Raw genomic sequence first — 26,968 nt, 5'->3', positions numbered from 1 at the left:
TGCATAAATATTTATGATCGTTATGTCTTCGTGCTGAATTGTTTCTTTTACTAATGCATAGTATCCTTCTTTGTCTCTTTTAACTGTTTTTACATTTGAAGTCTAATTTGTTGGATATTAGTATAGCTACTCCTGCTCTTTTCTGATTGTTATTTGCATGAAATGTCTTTTCCCAACCTTTCACTTTCAACCTACGTTTAACTTTGGGTCTAAGATGTGTTTCCTGTAGACAGCATATAGATGAGTCCTGTTTTTTAATCCATTCTGCCAGTCTATGTCTTTTGATTGGGGAGTTTAATCCATTAACATTTAGTGTTATTAACTGTATGGGTAGTACTTTCTTCTCCCATTTTGCCTTTTGGCTTTTATATGTCATATCTAACTATCCTTCTTTTTAGCTTTACTCGTAGTCTTCCTTTCTACACTCTTCTCCACACCTCTCTCTGTGTCTTTTCGTTTCTGTCTCTAGTGCTCCCTTTAGTATTTCTTGCAGAGCTGGTCTCATGGTCACAAATTCTCTCAGTGATTTTTTGTCTGAAAATGTTTTAATTTCTCCCTCATTTTGAAGGACAATTTTGCTGGATATAGAATTCTTGGTTGGCAGTTTTTCTCTTTTAGTAATTTAAATATATCATCCCACTGTCTTCTCACCTCCATGGTTTCTGCTGAGAAATCTATGCATAGTCCTATTGGGTTTCCCTTGTATGTGATGGATTGCTTTTCCCCTTCTGCTTTCAAGATTCTTTCTCTTTGACCTCTGACATTCTGATTAGTAAGTGTCTTGGATTACATCTGTTTGGATCTATTCTCTTTGGGGTACACTGCACTTCTTGGATCTGTAATTTTAAGTCTTTCATAAGAGTTGGGAAATTTTCAGTGATAATTTCCTCCATTAGTTTTTCTTCTCCTTTTCCCTTCTCTTCTCCTTCGGGGACACCCACAACACATATATTTGCGTGCTTCATATTGTCATTCAGTTCCCTGAGTTCCTTTTTATCTTTTTCCATTTTTTCCCTATATTTTCTTTTTCTTGTCAGATTTCAGACATTCCGTCCTCTAGTTCACTAATCCTTTCTTCTGCCTCTTGAAATCTACCATTGTAGGTTTCCATTGTTTTTTTTTTTTGTCTCTTCTGCTGTGCCTTTTCATTCCCATAAGTTCTGTGATTTGTTTTTTCAGACTTTTTCGATTCCTTTTTGTTCATTCCTTACCTTCTTTATATCCTCCCTCAATTCATTGATTTGGTTTTTAATGAGGTTTTCCATGTCTGTTCATATATTCTAAATTAATTGTTTCAGCTCCTGTATCTCATTTGAATTGTTGATTTGTTCCTTTGACTGGGCCATATCTTCAATTTTCCTGGTGTGATTTGTTATTTTTTGCTGGCATGTAGGCATTTAATTACCTTAATTAGTTTATTTTGGAGATTGCTTTCACTTCTTTTACCTAGGGTTTTCTTGCTGGATGAATTTATTGTCTATCTGTTCTTTGACATTCAATTCAGTTTTTTCTGGACCTCTAGCTTAGGTTTTGTTTAACAGAGGAGAATTTTTCAGTTGTTTTCTTATTTCTTGTCCTGCTTGTATGGTGCCTTCCCCTCCCCCCCATCCTTAGGAGGGTGTATTTAGGTATTATAGACCCCAGCTGGTTTTTCCCAGACCAAACTGGCCTCCTATCAGGAGGAAAGGGTCACCAGCGTTGGTTTTCCCTGAGGGTGAGACCCAGCAGGTTGACTTTCCTGTGAAGTGTCTGGACATTGTTTTTCTTATCCTGCCCAGTGTGTGGTGTCTGTGGGCCTGCAGGTCCCACCAGCATAAGATGATGTGGTACCTTTAACTTTGGCACACTCTCCGTGTTGGGGGCATGGTGATGACACAGGAGAGGTTGTTGCTGGTTTTAATGGCTTCAAATTACCAAGCCCTGATGTCTGAATTCCTTGAGGGAGGAATTCCACCTGATTTGGGCTTCACCCTTCCCCTGGGGAAGGCACAGGCTCCAGACAAGCCCTCAAAGAACTTGTTTCTGCCTATGCCTGGGGCAGTTGCAGCCTGAGAAGTCCTGTTGCTGTGTCCAAAGGCAGTCAAGCCTTTGTAGAAACACAGCCACAAAAACCTCTGTTTCGTTTTTTTTTTTTTCTTTTTCCATCAGCCCTGCCCCCTTGGCACCAGGGCAAAAATGAGCCACACCCACTTTGACCAGGTTCACCTGAGCTGGGGGCCTATTTTTAGTAGTTAGAATTTGTTAATTAATTCCACAATTGGCGTTTGGTTGGGCTCAGCCCCTGCTGCTGGTAAAGTCTCTTTCCTTTCCCCTCTGGGAAGCAGCCTGTGGGGGAGGGGTGCCAGCCACCGCGGCTTGGGGAACTCACAGTTCTGGGGAGGCTTGCAGCCAGTCCAGCTCGTCCAGACTGGGGTGCGCTGTGTGTCCGGTCACTGACGTGGCCGCAGGAGCTGTTCTGTACTGTTTCTGGTTATTTAGTAGTTGTTCTGGAGGACGAACTAAAACTCACACATTGCTAAGCTGCCATCTTGGCCCCACCATCAGCACACTTTCTTATGAAGCCTCTAGACTCTGTGCTTTTCCTGTACTGTCCGTATGTGGTGCTTGTCTGTCTGCAGCTTCCCACCAGCATAAAGTGATACGGTGCCTTTGACTTCAGCAGTTTCTCCCTGCTGGGGGTGTGGTTGAAACAGAGGAGAGATCGTAGGCTGGCTTTAACTGCTTCCATTTTCCAGGGGTCTGAATTCTTTGAGGGAAGGATTCCACCTGAGATGGGCCCTACCGCTCTCCTGGGGAAGGTAGAGTCTCTAGGAAATTAACCCGTTTCAAGTGACCAGCCACTTTGTCTCTCACACAAACTTAATTCTGCTGTTGCCTGGAGCAGTTGGAGCCTCAGAAACCTTGCAGTTCTATCTAATGAGAGTTCTGTGTGAGGTCACAGCCGGTTCAGTTTTTCCAGACTGGTGTACGCTGTGTGTCCAGTCACTGATGTGGCCCCAGTAGTTGTTCTGTACTATTCTGGATATTTACTGGCTGCTCTGAAGTATGAACTAGATGCTATACCTCCCTAAGCCGCCATCTTGGCAATTTCCTCAGTACTTTTTGAAGTAATTATGTTCACTTATGGATTTCTTGCATGCAGAAGAGCCTTGGAGAAGAGTGACTATGAAAGTGTGAGGACTTGAATGGTGTTACAGCAGGAATGGTTGAAGAAACTGGAGAACCTGGGCAAGATAAGACTGGACAGTATATGTGACAGGGACTATGAAATATTTGAAGGTCTTTTACTGTAAAAGAGCCTTTAGGTTAAATTTGTTTTATATGAACATAAGGCAAAAAGCAGGACTAGTAGGTGAAAACTATAGGGCCTGATATATGAAAAAACATTTTAAGTTGATAGAAAAGATCTACCTTAGTAAATATTGAAGTCTTCCTTTATGGGAGAATTCAAATTGGATTTGGTGACCTTTTACAGTCCTTTCTAAAGTTGAGATTTTGATTCTTTTTCAGGATACAGCCCCTGATTATTCCATATTGGCATCTCCTATTTTGCATTTTGGCTACACTAAGATCTTGCCATATACCATCTTTCTACTATATAAGAATATTGGGGGAAAGGTCAATTAATCTGATGAACTCTAACAATTAGGGAAACTATTACCTCTGTGGTTTTTGCAAGGAATACAGCAGTGCATGTGTTTTAGTTTCCTAGCTGTCAAAGCAAATACCATGCTTCCTCCCAGGAGACTAGTGTTCTGGGGGCTAGCTGTCAGTGATTCTTGGTCCTTAGCTTATCTATCACATGACAATGCACATGTCAGCCACTCCTGACTCTCCTTTTTCTTCCAGGATCTGTTGACTTTCAGTTTCTGGTTTCTCCTTGTGGCTTTCTTTCCCTATAGTCCTTCAGTAATAGGATTAAAACCCATCCTGAGTCAGTTGGACCACACCCTAACTGAAGAAACCTCACATAAAAATCCAATTTGCAATATGTTGACACCCTCAGGAATAAATTATGTTTAAGGGCATGTTTTTCTGGGGTACATAGCTCTAAGCTACCACAGTGTACTAATCCATTTTGAGATGTAATTTAGGAGTAAATGTGCTTATGAACTTAATGAGCCTGTTTTATTTTCCTATTTTATAGATTCTATCAAAATCTCAATTGCCATCTGAGAACACAGAAGGGAAAGTGTTATGGACTGGTTGGTTCTGCTGTATATTTGGAGATAGTCTTCTGGAGACTGCTTCAGAAGATTTCACCTGCTTACCCTTATTCCTTGCAAATGGAGCAGAGTCTAATACAGCCATAATTGGAACCTGGTTTCAGAAAACATTTGACTGCTATTTCAGTCCATTAGCAATCAATGCGTTTAATCTTACCTGGATGGTTGCTATGTGGACTGCGTGTAAAATGGACTATTACACAGCTGCTACTGAATTTCTTTGGTCTGTACCCTGTAGCCCTCAAAGCCTGGATATTTCCTATGCCATACATCCAGAGGATGCAAAAGCTTTGTGGGACAGTGTCCACAAAACACCGGGAGAGGTTACCCAGGAGGAAGTTGACTTATTTATGGACTGCCTTTATTCACATTTCCATAGACATTTCAAAATTCATTTATCAGCTGCAAGATTAATTCGTGTTTCAACTTCTGTAGCTTCAGCACATACTGATGGAAAAATAAAGGTTAGTTTGCACAATTAAATCTAGTTAAGTAATTTTCCTTATTGTTGCATAGTATTCAAAATGTATTGTTATTGTGTTCTCCATATTGAAGAAACATATCTAAATATATGCCAATTCAAGACAGTTGAGAAACTTTATAAATGACTTAAGTCTTCTGCATTCTAGATGCAACTTTATAATGAAAGGACACTATACTGCATGCTGTATACATTGGTAATAATATGAATTATTTTTCTGTAATTTTTGAAGTTTTCAAAATTTTCTTGTCATATGTTGAAATTATTATCAGAGTAACAGGATTCTGTTTATAAGGCAAGAAAATTAAAGCCAGAAATGCAGAACTAAAATATCATCTTTATAATTTAGGCTTTTTCTATCTCCACCAGGAAAGAAGGAATACAGACATTGTTTTACTTTTTTTTGAACTTTTTTTTTGTATAGTATAACATATACAAAGCAAAGAAATAAAGAAGCAATAGTTTTCAAAGCACTTTTCAAAAAGTGGTTGCAGAATAGATCCCAGAGTTTGTTATGAGCTACCATAATGATCCTCTTATATTTTTCCTTCTAGCTGCTCCAGAATATAGGAGGCTACAGGGCTTAAATACTTTTTTTATCCTTACAATCGATTTTTTTTCCTTCTTTTTTTGTGAACAATAACATATATACAAAAAAGCTATAAATTTCAAAGCACAGCACCACAGTTAGTTGTAGAACATATTTCAGAGCTTGACATGGGTTACAATTTCATAATTTTAGTTTTTAATTTTAGCTGCTCTAAAATACTGGAGACTAAAAGAGATATCAATTTAATGATTCAGCATCCATATTCATTTGTTAAGTCCTAACTTCTATGTATAATTCCACCATCACCTTTGATCTTTCCATACCTCTCATTGGGGTTGTTTGGCTATGGCAATTCTAAATTTTTGATACTGGAAGGGTCTGTCACTAATGTGGGGTAGGGAGATGGAACTATAAGATGTTCTGGAGAGGCTGTGCTAGGTTTCAGAACTTATCTGAACCAGGGACTCATCTGGAGGTTGTAGGTTTCTGGCAAGTTACTCTAGCACCTGGAACCCTTGTGGAATCTTATAAATTGCCCTAGGTGTTCTTTAGGATTGTCTGGAATGGTCCTGGTTGGGGGTTGGCATGTTATGATAGGTAGCAAGGTCTACCTGTAGCTTGCGTAAGAGCAACCTCCAGAGTAGCCTCTTGACTCTATTTGAACTTTCTCTTCCACTGATACTTTATTAATTACACTTCTTTCCCTCCATTTGGTCAGGATGTAATTGTTGATCCCATGGTGCCAGGTTCTAGATTCATCCCTGGGAGTCCTCTCCCACCTTCCCAGGGAGACTTTCACCCCTGGATTCCATGTCCCTCATAGAGAGAGCAATGATTTCACTTGCAGAGTTGGGCTTAAAGAGGCTGAAGCCACATCTGAGCAACAACAGAGTTCCTCCAGAAGTAACTCTTAGGCATGTCTATAGTTAGTCTAAGCTTCTGTGCTACCTACATAAGCTTTACAAGAGTAAGCCTCATGATTGAGGGATTGGCCAATTGATTTGGGTGTCCCTAAAGTTTGACACAGTATCAAGGGATTTCCTGATGGTAAAGTTTAATAGTTGCATAGTCTTTCTCCCCTCCCTCAGAGGGAAAAATACTTTTTGATTATTTGCATACTATACTCTAGGATGTTTCCTGGCATTACAATAATCTACACGGGTTAAAGGACCTCTTTCTCATTCTGTGCTCTCTGTGTTTCAAATGAGCTATACATTTGAATGAGCTATACAGATAGGTTGACTTAGATTATGCACTACAGAAAATTTCTGTTCAGACCAAATAAACCTTTCTTCCATTGGTTTCAAAGAGTATGTGTGGTTCTAAAATATAGACAGTGTCTTCCTTACCCCTATGTTCTGAATTACTTGAACCCCAGCCTGTTCAGCTTCATTATCTCTAAATATCAGGTTTTATATATATCAACAGCCTCTCGAAATCCAGTCCAGACTTAATTTGTTTGCTCTAAAAGCTTGCAATCTAGGCTCCTGTTTTCTTGTAAGCATTTTCTAAAGGTGACCATACCATTGTTGTCTTCAGCCACCTGCTTTCATTGGGCATCATGTAGAGGGCCCAAAAGTCCACAGCCCATCTGCATTCTCAATTTTAGATAATTTCATTGTTCCAAAGAGACAGAAAACCCTAAACACACCCTCACCAAATAGGAAATTTTAACTTCCTCTTAACTCTCGTCCCTCATCCCATTATTTACCTGTGTTGTTGCTGTGGTAGTACTGATGGTTTCCTTTTGAACATAGCTTATAGCATGTAATAGCAGTTTTCCCCCTGTACCCTGGGACTTAAGCACTCTTTATACAAGAATCATATCTTTGAAGTAATTCTTTCAAGAACTCATTCATATTTCTCGTGTGAGTCAGTGGACACATAGGTCTATACAATCCCTTTCAATCTTGTTCATCTATTTGCTTTCAGGTTAGTTTGCTGTTCTTAAGTACCTCCAGGTTTGCTCTTAAGTTCTTGATTTTTGCTCATTCTTGTTTTTTAATATAGGCATTTAAGGCAATAAATTTCCCTCTCAGCACAGCCTTTGCTGTATCCCATAAGTTCTGATAAGTTGTATTCTCATTTTCATTCATCTCCAGATAGCTGCTGATTTCTCTAGCAATTTCTTTTTTGACCCACTGGTTGTCTAAGAGTGTGCTATTTAATTTCCATATATTTGTGAATCTTCTCATTCTTTGGTGATTATTGAGATTCAACTTCATCCCATTGTGATCCGAGAAAGTGCTTTGAATAATTTCGCTATTTTTAATTTATAGAGACCTGTTTTGTGCCCCAACATATGATCTATCCTGGAGAATGTTCCATGAGTACTAGAGAATGTATAACCTTGTATTTGGGGTACAATGATCTATATATGTCTGTTAGGTCTAATTCATTTATCAAGTTATTTAACTTCTCTATTTCTGTGCTCATCTTCTGTCTGTTTTTTCTAGCTATAGAGGAGAGTGGTGTATTGAAGTTTCCTACTATTATTGTTGAAATATCTTGTTTTACTTTTTATGAAGTGTTTCATAGTTCTATGAAGTATCAAAAATAAACTGAGTGTTCACATCTGAAATATATTAAAATACACAACCATAATAAATACTCTGAGGATATTTTGTGTGCTCTGGTCACTGTGCTAGGGGCTAACATAACTCTAACCTTTAGGGTAACCTTATAATTAGGTGTTTTTAATCTATATTTTATTTTTAAAACGAGGAAACTAAGGTCAAGGGTGGTTTAAATGACATGTACAAGATAGTGTAATAAGAGGAAGAATCAATATTTGAACTCTTAAATATTAGTTTCCAAGAAGTCCATATTCTATGGAACGTATTGGGATTTTTCAAACTGAAGGTCACAGCATAACAGTGAGTTAGGAAATAATTTTGATGGTAAGAAACAACCTTTAAAAGTCAAATCAGGAAGAAAAAGATTAGAAAATATAAAAATGAGTGTAGTACGCATGGTAAGGGTACATGGTGCATGTACTGAGTCATGATGTTAAATTTAGTTCATACTAGAGTTTACAGTAAAACATTTGAAAGACTGTATTATACCATGTTACTTTGGTATTATAAAGAATGATTTAAGTTTTAGCATCTCCAAATTCAATGTCATAAAGTCTATATATTTTAAAATTTTGTTTCTATATGCCCACATTCTATTAGTAAACTACATTTAAAAACTATTTGATATATTGTATTGTTATCCATCTGTGAATATAAGGGAGGGCCTTAAACTTTTTTTTTTTTTTTAATTTGGACTATTTTAAATCTAAGACCCTCTCTTAATGATGTAAGATAGTACTTGGCTCTAGGTTCAAAGAGTACCATTATGATGGCTAAGATTTACTGAGCACTAAGTTGTGTCAGGCATTGTTAAGCACTCTATACCCATTATCACATTCGATTTCACAACAACCTGAAGCATGGAGAGGATAAGTCCCTAAGATTACACAGCTAGTAAGTGGAGCCAGAATTTGATCCCATTTATCCCTCTTGATAGATTATGTTCTTCAGTGCAATACTATACTGCCTCTCAAAAGTTTGAAATTTATCAGCCAGGTTTCTGCCATCTACTTAGTTTCTACAGGGCACTTTTTTGGAATCATAAATCCCTCTGAGAGTCACAAAGCTATGGCGCCTGTTTCTAGAAAATGTGGATACTCAATTTTGCATTTAAGTGCAGAAGGTTCAGATATATTCCTCTTTATCCCTATCCCTTTGAAAACCAGAATAAAAAAGAACCCTGGTCTTATTATTTCTAACCGCCCCCCCTGTAAATTTTATTAAAAGTTGTACTCTTTGTTCAATAAAATTTATTTGACTTAGAGCAGCAGTGGTTTGGGTTCATATTCATCTCTTAACTTGCAGATAGGGAATTTAAAATAAGCCTAGAATATCATCAATCCGTCTTTCCCATAGGAGGTATAAATTGTTTTTTTCTTGAGTTGTCACTTTTGTGAAGTTAAATGTACAGTGATAGCAAAAATGTAAGTGTTAGCAGAAGATTTTTTAAAAGAAATATATATGATTTAATTTCTGTGAACATAAGGACTGAATTCAGCAATTATACCAGTGTAATGTGATCCAAATATCAAATAGCTTTGTTGTAAAAGTTAACTCTATTCTAATCTTAAATCTTTTTTTTTTCTTCCAGATTCTATGTCATAAATACCTTATTGGAGTATTGGCATATTTGACAGAACTGGCAATTTTTCAAATTGAATGAGGCCTTGTGTAGACTATATCTTATGGATTATATGCCTTTTCTCATTGATTGTCTATGTGCTATGCTAAGAGGGACTGTAGGAGAAATGGGCATCTATCTATATCTATTTTCCTCACAGTGTCTTTGGATGGCCTAGATAGAAACCAAGAAGGCTCTAGAAGAACAAAGAAGCTGGTAATGGATGAGTTATTGCCAGGTGTCTTGATGATCTGGAATGTTAGCCTCTTGAATATGCTGAGTAGTTAATTTGTTGGTTGTCATTTTTTTCTCTTTTTACTATATAAAATTTATGTCAATTAGGTATTCAAATGAGATTTCTCTAATATGGAGTATTTCTGATTTGGGTCTTATAATCTCTAAACCCTTTTGGGCCTTTTAGACTTACATTCAGAGAAAATTTCTGTCTTCTGAAGAAATTTTTTTTGTATTGTTTTGCTGTAGGGAACTGGCAATCAGAATCCTGTCCAAAGGAAACTAAAGATTAAAATCCTTTTTTTAGCCATTAACCTGTTCTGTTTTTAAATACTGTTCAATTCTTATTTCAAGGTTGAATTAAATATATACTTTTTAAATGAAGCAGTGTGTTCATCAGTGTCTTGTCAACAGATCTCTTAATGTTTAAGTGTGGGAAGTGGTAGGCTTTTACTCTAGTACAGAGATTACAAACCAACAATTATATAGAATCATAAAAATTGTAGAATTGCAGTGTACCTGTAAGCCCCTTTTGAGGGCAGGGGTTATCTTGTTTAAACTTTAGTCCCTAGTGTTTCCCATGGCGCTTGGTAAATATCTGTACATTAGGTGGATGAATTTTAAACAGCTCTTCCATTGTGCAGAGGAAAACTATGAAATCAAGCAACTTAAGATACTTGTTGGAGGTGTTATATGTAAATCTCTACTTTTTACTTACTGAGTATAGAAAGATTTTGTTTTACTTTAGAAACAATAGTCTTAAAAATCTTGTTTGAAAGAAGGTAACTTTGTTTTTGGCTTTCAATAAAAGGGAATTTATTTAGTTAACATATAGTTCTTCAGAGAAAAGGTAGCTAACTTTCAACTAAAGTTCTTTCTTACGTGGGAAGGCACAGGGTGATCTCTGCTGGCCTCTGCTGGCCTCTCCAGGCCTCTGGGTTCCAAACAACTTTCCCTGGGGTGATTCCTATCTGCATCTCCAAAGGCCTGGGCTGAGCTGCAAGTGCTGAGACGAGATATGCTGAGCTACTTGGGCTGTGCTACGTTGAGTCTCTCATTTAAGCACCAGCCAATTAAATCAAACATCATTCCTTGCAGCAGGCAAGCTTCCTAGCCACTGCAGATGTAATCAGCAACAGATGAGGTTCACATGCCATTGGCTCATGTCCACAGCAATAGAACTAGGCACCTTCACCTGGCCAAATTGACACCTGAATTGAGCTACCACAATTGCCTTTACTGGAAATCTTTATTCTTGATGCTGTTTCACTTCACTATCTAGTAGAAAGAAGGTAACTTTTAATAGGCTGTCATTCCAAAAGCAAAGATTGACTTCTGGAATAAGCTATTATTCCAGATATACAAGGGGCAGTAAAGGTAGAGGAAAGAGCATGGGCTTTGGAATCAGATATTTATTCATTTATTTATCCAACCAATATTAAGCTCCTACTACATGCTTAGAGTTGTGTTGGGTAGTAGGGATATAGCTGTGAAGAAGACATGAAAAGGTCTCTGTTCTATAGAAATTATATTTTAGTGGAAGAAGGTAAAGAAATAATTTCAGATGGAGATACATGCTATGAAAACAATAAGGTAGCATGATAGGAAAAAGGATGGCTGCAGTGGACCTACTTCACACAATAGTGAAGGAAGATCTCTGAGAAAGTGGCTTGAGCTGAGTCCTGTGAAGAGAGGGAGAACAGTGTGCTAGACAGGTGAAATAGCAAGAGCATAAGCCTTAATATACATTAAGAGCTTGGTTTATTTGAGGAACAAAGGGAATCTGTGTGGTTGGAGCATAGTGAGTGAGAGGAGAATAGTATGAGATGAAACTGAAGAGATCATTTGGTAGAGGTTTTTTCTTTGGTGTTATATGTCCCACCTTTTTCTGGGCAATTGTCTGGGTGCCTAGCTTCCCAAAATAAAGGTGATTTTTCCAGCCAAGGGTCCTCATGGGTAGGTATAGTCATGATTAAATTCTGACCCTTAGTTTGTACTTGTAAAAGTTAAGTAGAGCCTCGAGGAATCTTCCTTAAAAAAAGAACAGACTCTGTCTCTTGCCCCTTTTCTTATTCATCCCCTCTTACATCTTTGCTGCCTGGGACTTGATGTGACGACTAGTACTCTAGCCGTTCTCTTAGATCATATGGATGAAAGTCAGGTTCAGGGATGGCAGAGCATGGCAGGGAGACACTTGTGCTCTGAGGACTTCAAGAAGCTGAACTCCAGTGCCAACGTTGGACAACCTTCCTCTAGGCTTAATATGCTAGAGAAATAAACCTCTATCTTGTTTAAGCCACTGTTAATTTGGGTTTTTGTTGCTCATAGCCAAGTCTATTCCTACCTGAAACAGAGAGGCAGAATCCATTTTAGCCCTGTGAATAGATTGGATATTATGTTAAATGAAACAAGAAGCCACAAAAGGGTTAAAAGGGTTTTATCTAGTTGGATAATATGATTCAGTTTGTATAAGACTGTTCTGATGAAGGAGAATGAGTTGTAGGTGGACAAGAGTGGGAAAAAAGTTAACAGGTTATTCCAAAATGTGCAATCCCTATGGAGAAGTTGGTACTTTCTAGCAAAATCATATGTGCATTTACCCTTTGACCAACAATCCAACATCTAGGATTCTACCCCAAAGATTCAGTGGCAAAAATAAAAATGAAGCATACAGAGGACTTCTGAGAAGATGGCCTAATACAGCAGCTCAAGATTAGCCCTGTTCCACGAAAAAGTTAGAGAAGGGACAGGAGGGTCACTGAGGCAGTGATTCAGAAGTGTGGCTGACCTGGGAGAGCCTTCTGTACCACATAGGACAGCCAGGTTGCAGAGGCTGAGGAACCAAGAGGCAGAAAGCTGGAGCCTGGCGCAGAGCCTCAGAGCCCGCAGAAGTGCACAGATGGGAGCTGGGAATAGGAAGTAAGCCAGGCTGCGTTCCTTGGACACACTACCCTCACCAGCGCAGCCCTATAACCGGTGACTCACCCCACACCACACACACCCGAGCCCCGTCACCCACTCCCATTCCCTGCGCTCCAGGTGCCCCCACCCCACCAGCCCCCAGTGTATGTACCCCCACCCCACTTGGTGCACAGCCCAACCCACCTCTCCTGCACTCTCCCAAGCACTACCTCCCCCTCCCTGTTCCCTGCAGGCTGTTGCCAGCACATAAAGGCTGCGGACACTAACCTCAAAACCTAGGCTACCCCTGCCCCTCTGCCTACAATGTCTCAAAAAGCCTCACTCTGTGCCCTCTGAGGTTTGCACATACATTTACAGCACTCCCAGGCCCACGCATGCACTTGGGCTCCTAATCATATCATTCAGCTCTGGGTACCGCACTGTGCAACAGTGCTAGAACCGTGCATGTGCATGGCCCTCAGCCTCACTTCCCAGCTCTGAGAAAGTGCTGACCTGCCCAGCCAGGTCACATCTGCCCCCAATCCATGAAGGCATAATGTCGACCTGCTGCCACAGCTCTATGCATGAGCACAAAGGGACCTGTGACTTAGACTAGTGCATACCAGGGTTATGCCCCACACACCAGTGTACTGCACAGCTACATCTTTCCTGGCCGCTGGGCACCCATGTTCACAAGCATCAGCGTAACATTCCCAACCTGTGCATATAATGGCCCTGAAACAGATCACTGCACTGAGTGCCCCACCCCATACCCTGCTCCCTGATGTACAACCATCCTGCAAACACAGGACCTTAGGCTACTGAAAAAAATCAACTTCCAAAGTAAATTAATAAAGATACTTACATGCTACAAAGACAGCAGCAGATCACTAAGCATATCATAATGCAGACAGATACATCTCTGCCTAATGACCAAATTAAAACACCAGAGGAGACACAGATATTGGAATAACTAATCAAAGATGTTCATACAACTCTACATAACAAAATAAGTGGGATAGCAAATGACATAAAGGAGATCAAGAAGGCAGAAGAGTATAAAGAGGAATTTGAAAGGAAAATAGAAAAATAGTGGCTATCACAGAGATTAAAGACTGTTGACCAAATTAAAAAACATACTAGAGGCACACAACACAAAATTTGAAGAGGCGAAAGAAAGCATAAGTGATATGGAGAACAGGATAATTGACTTCAAAGACTTAAAACAGCAAATGGCAAAAAATATGGAAAAAATTGAATTGGAACTCAGGGAAATGACAGACAAAACAAAGTGCACAAATATAAGAATCACTGTTGTCCCAGAAGGAGAAGAGAGGAGTAAAGGGCTAGGAAGAGTAGTTGAGGATATAATGGGGGGAAACTTCCCAACCCCCATAAAGGACATAAATATGCAAGTCAAAGAAGCCCAAAGAACTCCAAACAGAATAAATCCAAATAGGCCTTCCCATGGCACATACTAATCAGTCTGTCAAATATTGAAGAGAAGCAGAAAATCCTGAAAGCAGCAAAAGAAAAACAATTTACTACATACAAGGGAAACTAAATAAGACTGAGTTCAGACTACTCAACTAGCACTCTATAGGCGAGAAGGCAGCAGCATGATATATTCAAGATCCTGAAAGAGAAAGATTTCCAGCCAAGAATACTGTACCCAGCCAAATTGTCCTTCAAAATTGAGGGAGAGATTAAAGTTTTCACAAAGAAGTTCACAACAAAGAAGTCCTGAAAGAATTTGTCAACAAGAGACCAGCCCTACAAGAAATAGGAGTTATGTCAGCTGGTAAAAAAAAAAAAAAAAGACAGGAAAGGGAGGTCTGGAGGAGGGCACAGACTTGAAGAGCACCACTAAGGGTAATTTAAAGAATACAAAGAGAAAGAGGGGAAGAATATAGATTCTAACAAACAAAATTAAAGAGATAAAGTGGTGGGAATCAAGAAATGCCTTATCAGTAATAACTGAATGTTAACAGACTAAACTTACCAATTAAAAGATACAGATGGGAAGAATGGATTAAGAAATATAATTCAGCTATATGCTTACAAGAGACTCCTCTTAGACATGAGGATACGAATAGATTGAAAGTGAGAGGATGGAAAAAAGATTTTCCATACAAGGTGTAACCGAAAGAAAGCAGGAGTAGCTATACTAATATCAGACAAAATGGACTTTAAATGTAAAGATATCATAAGAGACAAAGAAGGACACTATATACTAATTAAAGGGTCAATTCACCAAGAAGATATAACAATCATAAATATTTATGCTCCCAATCAAGGAGCTCCAAAGTACATGATACAGATATTGTCAAAACTGAAGGGAGTGACAGATGTTTCAGCAATAATAGTAGGAGACTTCAATACACTGCTCTTTATAGATAGAACAACCAGACAGAAGATCAATAAGGAAATAGAGAAGTTAAATAACTTGATAAATGAATTAGACCTAACAGACGTATGTAGATCATTGCACCCCAAAGCACAAGGTTATACATTCGTCTCTAGTGCTCGTGGAACATTTTGCAGGATAGATCATATACTGGGGCACAAAAGAGGTCTTTATAAATTAAAAAATATTGAAATTATTCAAAGCACTTTCTCTGATCACAATGGAATGAAGCTGGATCTCAATAACCACCAAAGAATGAGAATATTCACAAATATATGGAGAGTAAATAACACAATCTTAACCAACTAGTAGGTAAAAGAAGAAATTCCTAGAGAAATAAATAGATAGCTGGAGATGATTGAAGAAGAGAATACAACTTATCAGAAATAATGGGATGCAGCAAACGGTGTTCTGAGAAGAAAATTTATTGCCCTAAATGCCTATATTAAAAAATAAGAAAGAGCAAAAATCAAGGACTTAACTGCGAATCTGGAGGAACTTGAGAAAGAACAACAAACTAACCCCAAAGCAAAAAGGAGAAGAGGACTAACAAAGATTAAAGCAGAGATAAATGAATGGGAGAAAAAGAAACAATAGAAAGAATCAGTAAAACCAAAAGTTGGTTCTTTGAGAAAATCAATAAAATTGATGGGCCACTAGCAAGACTGACAAAAGAAGAAAGAGCGAGGACACAAATAAACAAAATCAGAAATGAGAAGGGGCGCATTACCACAGATCCTGAAGAGATGAAAGAAATTATAAGAGGATACTATGAACAATTATACACCAATAAACTAGACAACTTAGATGAAATGGACAAATTACTGAAGACACACAAACAAGCTACACTGACTCAGGAAGTAATAGATCATCTCAGCAAACCAATCACAGGAGCTTCAATCAGTCATCAAAAATTTTCCTACAAAGAAAAACCCAGGGCCAATTGGCTTCACAGGGGAATTTTGTCAAACATTCCAAAGAGAACTAACACCATTCCTGCTCAAAGTTTTCCAAAAAAGTTGAGGAGAAAGGAACTCTACCTAACTCATTTTATGAAGTTAATATTTTAATACCAAAACTGGATAAAGATGCTATAAGAAAGGAATACTACAGGCCAATCTCCCAAATGAACATAGATGCAAAAAATTCTCAACAAAATATTAGCAAATCGAATCCAACAACACATTAAAAGAATTATATGCCATGATCAAGTGGGGTTTATACCAGGAATGCAAAGATGGTTCAACACAAGGAAATGGATTAATGTAATACAGCACATTAACAAATCAAAATGAAAAAATCACATGATCATCTTGATTGATGCTGAAAAAGCATTCGACAAAATTCAGCATCCTTTTTTGATAAAAACACTCCAAAAGATAGGAATCAAAGGTAGCTACCACAAAATGATAAAGGGAATATATAATAAACCAATAGCCAGCATCATACTCAATGGAAAGAGACTGAAAGCTTTCCCCCTAAGATCAGGTACAGGACAAGGATGCCATTGTCACTATTATCCAACATTGTGCTAGAAGTTCTAGCTAGAGCAATCAGGCAGGACAAAGAAATAAAAGGCATCCAAACTGAAAAGGAAGAAGTAGAACTCTCATTATTTGCAGATGATGATACTTGGAAGATCCTGAGAAATCTACAGCAAAGTTATTTGAGCTAATAAACAAATTCAGCAAGCTGGCAGGATATAAAATTAATGTGCAAAAATCAGTAACATTTCTATACACAAGCAATGACCTAGCTGAAGAGTCAGTTAAGGAATAAATTCCATTCAAAATAACAACTAAAAGAATGACATACTTAGGAATGAACTTAACTAGGGATATAAAGGACTCGTGCACAGAAAACTACATAACATTGCCAAAAGAAATCAAAGGAGCTCTAAATAGGTGGAACGACATTCCCTGCTCATGGGTAGGAAGGCTAAATATAGTTAAGATGTCGATTCTCCCCAAATTGATCTACAGATTCAGCACAGTACCAATCAGAATTCCAACCACCTACTTTGAAGGTTTGGAAAAGCTACCAAATTCATCTGGAAGGGAAAGAGACCACGAATAGCTAAAAGCATCCTAAAAAAGAAGGAAGTGGGAGGATTAACACTCTATTATAAAGCCACAGTGGTCAAAACAGCATGTTACTGGCACAAAGATAGAAGAATTGACCAATGGAATTGAATCAATGGTGCAGAAATAGACCACCAAATCTATGGTCAACTGATTTTTGACAAGGACCCCAAATCTTCTGAACTGGGACCAAATAGTCTTTTCAATAATTGGGTATGGAAGAACTGAATATCAATAGCCAAAACAATGAAAGAGGACCTCTATCTTACACTCCACACAAAAATTAACTCAAAGTTGATCAAACACCTAAATATAAGTACTAGGACCATAAATCTTCTACAAGAAAATGTAGGGAAACATCTTCAAGACCTAGTAATAGGAGGTAGCTTCCTAAACTTTACACCCAAAGCACAAGCAACAAAAGAAAACATAGATAAATGGGAAGTCCCCCAAATCAAATGCTTCTGCACTTCAGAAGACTGTCAAAAAGGTGAAGAGGCAGCCAACTCAATGGGAGAAAATATTTGGAAGTCACATATCAGAAAAAGGGTTGATTTCCTGTATATACAAATAAATCATACCACTCAACAAAAGAACAAACAACCTAAGTATAAAATGGGCTAAAGATATGAACAGGCATTTTTCTGAAGAGCAAATACAGATGGTTCAAAAGCACATGAAGAGATGCTCATTTTTATTAGCTATAAGGGAAATGCAGATCAAGACTACAATGAGATACCACCTCACACCTATAAGGATGGCTGCTATTAAACAAGCAGAAGAGTATAAATGTTGGAGAGAATATGGAGAAACTGGGACACTTATGCTTTGCTGGTGGGAATGTATAATGGTGCATCCACTATGGAAGACTGTTTGACGGTTCCTTAGAAAACTAAATATCGAGTTGCCCTATGACCCAGCAATAGCACCACTTGGTATATACCGAGAAGAGCTGAAAGCAATGGCACAAACAAAAATTTGCACACCGATGTTCATAGCAGCATTATTCACAATCGTCGAAAGATGGAAACAAACCAAATGCCCATCAACAGATGAGTAGATCAAGAAAATGTGGTATATAAATATGATGGAATATTATGCAGCAGTAAGACAAAATGAGCAGATGACAAGATGGATGAGCCTTGAGGACATACTGCTGAGTGAAGTTAGCCAGACACAAAAGAGAGATACTGTATGATTCCACTTTTATGAGCAGCATAAAGGTATAATCAGAGGCTTACAATACAGAATATAGGAGACTTAGAGATACATAGAAGCTAGAGTTGGGTGAGCATTAGCTAATGAGGTTGAACTCCAATGTAAGGGAATAGATAGGAATGAAGGTGCTTCTCTAGTAGGTCTGTAAGTAATATTACCATATGGAAGATGAAAAAGATTGAAAAGGGTTGTATAGACCTGTGTGTCCCACTGATTAGCACTGGAAATATGAATTAGTTCTCACAAGAATGACTTCAAAGATATGGTTCTTGTACAAAGAGTTTTTAAGTCCTAGGGTACAGGGGGGGAACTGCTATTGCATGCTATGAGCTATGTTCAAAAGAAAACCATCAGCACTACCACAGCAACAGCAGAGGTAAAAAATAGAGGGAGAGACAAGGGTTAAGAGGAGGTTTAGATTTCCTATTTAGTGAGGGTGTGTTTATTGGTTTTCTTTCTCTTGGAAACAATTAAATTATCTAAAATTGAGAATGTTAATGGTTTGTGGACTTTGGGCCCTCTACACAATACCTAATGACTGCAGGTGGCTGAAAGATGTACTGGTGGAGAAGTAGATTGGCGGACGATGGTGTATACTTATGAACGAAGGTTGTGCTGCTACACAAAGGAATAAAGTCATGAGGCATGCAACGGTGTGAATGAACATGTGGGACATTTGATGACACAAAATAAGCCAGAAAGAAAAGAAGAAGAATGGTATGTTCACCTTTAGAAAATGCTTATCAGGAAACAGGGGCCTAGATTGTAAGCTTTTAGAGCAGACACATTAAGTCCGGAGCAGTGATTATTATTTCTGAATTTTGAGAGGGTGTTTTATATCTATAACCTGGTATTTAGAGATAAGAACAAAGCCAGACAGATTGTGGTTAAAGTAATTTGGAAAATAGGGGTAAGGAAGACAATGTCTATATTTTAGAACCACACATACTCTTTGACACCAATGGAAGAAAGGTTTATTTGGTCTGAACTGAAATTTTCTGTAGTGCATAATCTAAGTCAACCTATCTGTATAGTTCATTTGAGCAATTGAAACACAGGGAGACCAGAATAAGAAAGCGGTCCTTCAATCCTGTATAGACTATTGGAATGTCTGGATATATCCTAGAGTATATTAAGCAGATAATCAAAAATTATTGACAAAGTCCCCTGAGGGATGGGAGTAAAATATGAAACTATTAAACCTTACCATCAGGGAGTCCCCTGATACTATGTCAAACTTTAGGGACACCCAAATCAATAGGCCATGCCCTCGATCAGGAGGCTTACTCTTGTGAAGATTATGTAGGTAGTGGAGAAGCTTAGCCTACCTATAGGCATGCCTAAGAGTTACTTCTGGAGGACCTCTGTTGTAGCTCACATGTGGCCTCACTCTCTCCATGCCCAACTCTGCAAGTGAAATCATTGCCACCCCCCCCTACGTGGGACATGACATCCAGGGGTGAAAATTTCCAGGGATGAATCCAGACCTGGCACCATGGGACCAACAAATCCAACCTGATCAAAAGTGAAAAAGAAGTGTAATTAATAAAGTATCTGTGGCAGAGAGAGTTCAAATAGAATTGAGAGGCTACTCTGGAGGATGCTCTTATGCAAGCTTCAGGTAGCCCTTACTACCTATCATAACATGTCAACCCCCAACCAGGACCATTTCAGCCAATCCTAAAGAACACCTAGGGCAATTTATAAGATTCCACAAGGGTTCCATGCACTAGAGTAACTTACCAGAAACCTACAACCTCCAGATGGGTTCCTGGAACAGATAAGTCCTGAAACCTAGCACGGCCTCTCCAGAATATCAGATAGTTCCATCTTCCTACCCCATATTAGTGACACACCCTTCCAATATGAAAAATTTAGAATTGCCATAGCCCAAACACCCTTAAAGAGATGGATGGAAAGATCAAAGGTGATGGTGGAATTATACATAGAAGATAGGACTTAACAAATGAAAATGAATGCTGAATCATTAAATTGATATCTCTTTTAGTCTCCAGCATTTTAGAGTAGTTAGAAATAAAAACATAAAATTGTGAAATTGTAACCCATCTCAAACTCTGGAATATGTTTTACAACTAATTGTGGTGTTGTGCTTTGAAATTTATAGCTTTTTGTATATATGTTGTTTTTCACACAAAGGAAGGAAAAAAGTTGATTGCGATAAAAAAAAATATTTGAGCCCTCTAGCCCCCTATATTCTGGAGCACCTAGAAGGAAAAATATGACAGTATCATATGGTAACCCATGACAAACTCTGGAATCTGTCCTGTAACTACTTGTTGAAGAGTACTTTGAAAACTATTGCCTTTTTATTTCTTTGCTTTGTATATATGTTATACTATACAATAAAAAAGTATTAAAACAATGAAGCATACACAAGGCTATTACAACAGTTTTTGCAATAGCAAGACTAAAAACCATTCAAATGCCCAGTAGAGGGGACTAGTTGGATAAATTATGATGTAGCTGCACAATGAACTGCTATGCAACTCTATGAAGAATTGAGGAAGATATCTATATACTGCCATGAGTGATCTGCAGGATATATTAAGTGAAAAGAGTAAAGTGTGGGCAGAGTATATGATATGCTACCTTTAATGTAAGGAAGAGGGCAAATTGAGTATGTTTATTTTCTTATATATTCAAAAACAGTGATAACTATTGAAAGTGTTTACATATAGAGGGAGGTTGGGAACTGGATAGAGAGGGTGAATGGAAGCTACACTTATCTGAATGTTTCTTATTCATAGTTTGGAATCAAGTAAGTATTTTATATAGTTATGAAATACAATTAGATCAGAAAAGGAAAATGAAACAATCCTTAAAAATAGAAAACAAATGAACCTGACCATATCAAGTTCATGGCATAGTCACACAAAAATTATTTTTATATATTTAAATCATGGTGTTTTGACTGTACAGTCCTTCTTAGTGGATTGCATCCTAAGGAAAAGAAGAACAACAAAGAAATATTACATTGCATTCAGTTATCTTAATAATGTTACTGTTGCTATTTTGGCACTGTATAATAAAATAAAACATGCATTAGGCCAATGTTTGGGATCAAGATTTTTGGTGTAAGAGAAAAATTCACAATTATAAAATCAAGTCAGTTTAAAACTCTATAATATTAAACTTTAATTGGAGATAACAGAATAAACTAGTGATTTGTTTTGAGGTACAAAATTTTCAATTTTGATGAAATCCAGATTATGAATTTTTTCTTTTATTGCTTGCACTTTTGGTGTTGTATTTAAGAAATCATCCTTTTTCTAGAAATAGGATAAAATATTGGGTAAGTGGAGCTGAAGGGATACAGATTGTGTAACAGGACTGAATATAAAAACTCAGAAATGGACAGCACAATACTACCTAACTGTAATACAATTATGTTAAAACACTGAATGAAGCTGAATGTGAGAATGATAGAGGGAGGAGGGCTGGGGCATAAATGAAATCACAAAGAAAGATAGATGATAAAGATTGAGATGGTATAATCTAGGAATGCCTATAGTGTATAATGATAGTGACTAAGTGTACAGATTTTAAAAACGTTTTTGCATGAGGAAGAACAAAGGAATGTCGTTGCTGCAGGGTGCTGAAAATAGATGTTAATTAATATTAAAAAATTTCAACTAATGTGTGAGACTAAAGCAAAAAATGTTTATTTGGTACAAAATTAAAAAAAACAAACAAACAGAAATCATCCTTTAGCCTAGGGTCCTAAAGATTTATTCGTTTGCTTTAAGGATTTTATGGTTTTAGTTTTTTAATTTAGGTCTTTAATCCATTTTGAGTTAATTTTTTTGTATGGTGTGAGGTAGGGGTCTAAATTCATCCTTTTGCATGTGAATATCCAGTTGTCCCTTTTATCATCTTTTTAAAAAATCAGTGGACCATAAATGTAAGAATTTATCTCTCGACTCTCAATTCTATTTAATTGATTTATTTGTCTATCCTTATACCAGTACTACACAAACTTAATTACTCTAGCTTTATAGTGAGTGTGAAATCAGGAAGTGTGTGACCTCTGAGTTGGCTATCCAGATCCTTTGCATTGGCCATGAAATTTTAAGATCAACTTGTCAATTTCTGCAAAAAAAAAAAAAAAAGCTAGCTGGGATTTGAAGGAGATTCTGTTGAATCTGTAGATTAATTTGTGGAGTAGTGTCATGAATGATATCAAACCTTCCAGTTTATGAATGTGGGATGTCTTTCCATTTATTTAAATCTTTAATTTCTTGCAATACTATTTTGTAGTTTTCAGAATACAAGTCTTGCATTTTTCTTGTTAAATTTATTCCTAAGTATTTTATTCTTTTTGATGCTATTGAGAGTATAATTGTTTTCATAATTTTATTTTTAGATTATTTGTTAGTGTATAGAAATGCAATTGATTTTTTTTACCATGTTCTTGTATCCTGTGAGCTTGTTAAACTTGTTTATTAGTTTTCCTAGTTTGGGGGAGATGGTTTCCTTAGTATTTTCTCTATATAAGATCATATCGTATATGAATAAAAATGTTTCAATTCTTCAATCTGAATGCCTTTTGTTTCTTCTTCTTGCCTAATTGCATTGGCTAGAATCTCCCAACAACGGTGAATAGAAATGGTGAGAATGTATATTCTCGCCTTGTTCCTGATCTTGGTGTTTGTTGAACTGTCAGAATGCAGTATACCAGAAATAGGAAAGGCTTTTAAAAAAAGAACTCAATAAGTTATAAGTTTACAGTTCTAGTGCCAAGAAAATGCACAAATTAAGGCCCAACAATGAGGTTACCATCACTAAAGAAAGGCTGATGCTATCAGGAACACCTCTGTCAGCTGGGAAGGCATAGACTGGCATGTGCTGGTCCCTTGCTACTGGGCTCCATTGCTTTCAGCCTCTGTTTCTGTGGGGGTTCCTCACTTTGCTTCTCTGGGGCTGGCTTTTATCTCTTGGTTTCCCTTGGCTCTCTCCAGCTTCTAGCTTGCTTAACATCTCATGGGAAGGCACTTCTGCTGGGCTGCAAGCATCTTCAAACATCCATGACTCTGTTCTGAAGTTCTGTTGGCTCAGTTCTCTTGGCTCTGAGCTCTCTCTAAAACGTTTCCTCTTTTAAAGGATTCCAGTACACTAACCAAGATCCACCTGGAATGGGTGGAGTCACATCTCCACCTAATAAAAAAGTCACACTACCCATAATTGGCCACACCACACCTCTGTGGAGATAATCTAATCAGAAGTTTTCACCCTGCAGTATTGAATCAGGATTAAAATAAATAGCTACCCCTATAAGGTTGGATTAGGATTGAAACATGGCTTTTCTAGGGTACATAATAGATTCAAACCAGCTCAGAAAGCATTGAGTCTTTCACCATTCAATATGTTGGTGGGTTTTTTTTTTTTTTAATGTTTTTGTTTTTGTAGATGCCCTTAATCAGATTAAGGAGGTTGTCTTCTATTCCAGCTTGTGGGGATTTTTTTTTTTTAATCATGAATGGATGTTGGATTTGTCAAATTACTTTTCCACATTTATTGAAATGATTAATGACATTTTTCTTTTGCTAGAACATACATATTTTTTAGCTTTGTCCACTGAAGAGATCTGGAAGCAGTGACAACCCATTAACAATGATCATTATTACTACTCAGATTGTGGTCTCTAAGTATTTCCCAATAAAAGGAGCTAGTGCTTATTAAAGTGGCTGATATCAGGTTTGGGGCAAGAAATATATAAGAACATCTTTCATATACCAGAATGAATGCAAGGTAGCTATCAAAGACTACTAAAATCATGTCAAAAGGATAGGTACCAAATTGAAGGTGCTCCTACTTGCTAAAGATGGGACAATTTGAATATCAAAAAGAAAACTGATTATAAATGATTGAATATTATTTGAATTTATGAGCTCATATGGATAGTAAGAAAATTTTGGAAACTCGTGGGTTGCCTTTGGAGGATGCTACAGAACCTATGTATTCTGCAAATTGGTAAATCAGAGGGAATAAGTAAAACTTTTTCCATTATTTCAAGGTAATCAAATTGTTGATTGGGGAAACTTTTATTTAAAGATGTATTTCAGCTAGTAAATTCAAAAGAAATGATAGAAAAGTCATCACTTTGTAACCTCTGCTGAAATAACCTATAAGCATCGATCATAGGAGTACTAAAACAACCAAGTGAAAGATTGATGGGAAACTTTATCATGGATGTAGCTGAAAAACCCGAATCCTCTGCTCATTCTTTTTTTAAGAGCTTCCAAAACTGTTTTCCAAACTTTCGTGTATTTCCAATTAATTCTTATTTCTAAAGCAGTTTTATTGAGATATATTCACATACCATACAATTCATCTAAAGTATGCAATCAATGGCTCACAGTATAATCACAGAGTTGTGTATTCATCAACACAGTTAATTTTAGAACATTTTCATTATTCCAAAAACAAAAAATCCATTCCCATTATTCCCTCTCCCTCATTATTGACTCATCATTAGTGTAGTACATTTGTTAGAGTTGATGACAGAATATTAAAATAATTGCTGTTAAATAGACCATAATTTGCATTAGGTGCATTTTTTCCCATATACCACTCTATTAACTCCTTGTAATAGTGCCATACATTTGTGCTAGTTCATGAAAGAACATTCTTAAATTTGTACTATTAATCACATATGTGATTAATATCACCCACAACAGGGTTTCCTGTGTTAATACAGGCCCATATTTTATCCTCCAGCTTTCCCTCTAGTTATTTACATGACCTTAAACTTCCCCTTTCAACCACAATCACACACATAATTCAGTGCTGTTAATTACACTTACTATAGTGTGCTACCATCATCTCTTTTGACTTCTGAACATTTATTCAACTTAATTAATTCTGCACAAATTAAGCATCAGCCTACTATTCTGTACTCTCATTGTATTTTCTGGTAACCTATATCCTATATTTTAACTATCAGTTCACTTATAATTAGTTCATGTTAGTGAGGCCAGACAATATTTGTCCTTTTGTATCTGATGTATTTCACTCAATATAATGTCCTCAAAGTTATTATGTTGTAGCATGCATCATGATTTCATTCCTTTTTTTAAAAAAATGTTTTTTAGTGAGATATCTTCATACACATACAGCCCACCCGTGATATATAGTCAATGGCTCATAATATCATCACATAGTTGTGTATTCATCACCATGATCATTTTTAGAACACTTGCATCACCCCAGAAAAAGAAATAAAAAGAAAAAGAAACCTCATACATCCCATACCCCTTACCCTCCCCTTTCATTGACCACTAATATTTCAATCTACCTAATTTCTTATTTTTACCCCTTATCCCTGTTCCAATTTGAATTTATGGACTGCAGAAAAGCCACGTCCTTTAATCTTCATTCAATACTGCTGGGTGGGAACTGTGACCCACTCAATTGTGGGTTGTAACTTTTGTTTTGATGGGCTCCATGTAGATGTGTCTCCACCCATTCAAGGTGGGGTTGCTTACTGGAGCCCTTTAAGAGGGAACTATTTTGGGAAGAGCCATGAGACCCCACACAGTCAGAAACCTTTGGAGATGAAGAAGGAAAACACCACCGGGGGAGTTCCATGAAACCAAAAGCCTGGAGAGAAAGCTAACAGACATCACCATGTTCACCATGTGCTTTTCCAGTTGAGAGAGAAACCCTGAATGTCACTGGCCTTCTTAAACCAAGGTATCTTTCTCAGGATGCTTTAGATTGGACATTTCAACAGCCTTTCTTTAATTTGGACATTTACATGGCCTTGCAACATGAAAACTTGCAATTTGTTAAATTTCCCCTTTTAAAAGCCATTCCATTTCTGGTATATTGCATTCCAGCAGCTTGCAAACTAGAACATCCCCCTTAATATTTATTTATTTTTTTATCCTCAATTTTTTACTCATCTGATCCATACCCTGGATAAAGGGAACATCACACACAAGGTTTCCACAATCACACAGTCACATTGTAAAAGCTATACAGTTATACAATCACCTTCAAGAATCAAAGCTACTGGAACACAGCTCAATAGATTCAGGTACTTCTCTCTCATCACTCCAGTAAACCATAAACTAAAAAGTGATATCTATATAATGCATAAGAATAACCTCTAGGATAACCTCTCCACTCTGTTTGAAATCTCTCAGTCACTGGAAGTTTATTTTGTCTCATTTCTCTCTTCCCCCTTTTGGTTAAGAAGTCTTTTTCAATCCCATGATGCTGGGTCCCAGTTCATCTCTGGGAGTCTTATCCCATGTGCTAGGGAGATTTATACCCCTGGGAGTCATGTCCCATGTGGCAGGGAGGGCAGTGATTTCACCTGCTGAGCTGGCTTAGAGAGAGAGGCCACATTTGAGCAACAAAAGAGATTCTCTGGGGGTGACTCTTAGGCATAATTATAAGTAGGCTTAGCTTGTCCTTTGCAAGAATAAGTACTTCATTCTTTCTTAGAGCTGAATAATATTTCATCATATGTATATATCACGTTTTAAAAAACTTTTAAAATTGTATAATATAGTATATATACAAAGCAAAGAAAAAAGCAATAGTTTTCAAAACACTCTTCAACAAGTAGTTACAGGAGAGATCCCAGAGTTTGTCATAGTCTACCATACTATCATCTCAGATTTTTCCTGCTAGCTCCTTCAGAAT

At 37.4% G+C, this 26,968-nt stretch overlaps 1 protein-coding gene across 3 annotated transcripts in view; it reads left to right on the top strand.

Moving 5' to 3' along the window:
• CENPL (centromere protein L) overlaps nucleotides 1–10,084 on the top strand; it is a 28,582-nt gene extending 18,498 nt beyond the window's left edge. Inside the window, exons 6-7 of one of the 3 annotated variants that reach the window (XM_077157015.1) lie at nucleotides 4,148–4,690; nucleotides 9,425–10,084. In XM_077157015.1, the coding sequence (XP_077013130.1) occupies nucleotides 4,148–4,690; nucleotides 9,425–9,496 (615 nt within the window). In that variant the 3' untranslated portion in view covers nucleotides 9,497–10,084. The remainder of the gene's footprint in view (nucleotides 1–4,147; nucleotides 4,691–9,424) is intronic. The other 2 variants (XM_077157016.1, XM_077157017.1) reach the window with 2 other exon arrangements.
• Nucleotides 10,085–26,968: the final 16,884 nt, after the last annotated feature.

This window comes from Tamandua tetradactyla, chromosome 4, assembly GCF_023851605.1.
Source record: "Tamandua tetradactyla isolate mTamTet1 chromosome 4, mTamTet1.pri, whole genome shotgun sequence".
Taxonomy (NCBI): domain Eukaryota; kingdom Metazoa; phylum Chordata; class Mammalia; order Pilosa; family Myrmecophagidae; genus Tamandua; species Tamandua tetradactyla.
This window is presented reverse-complemented; position numbering and strand designations above follow the sequence as displayed.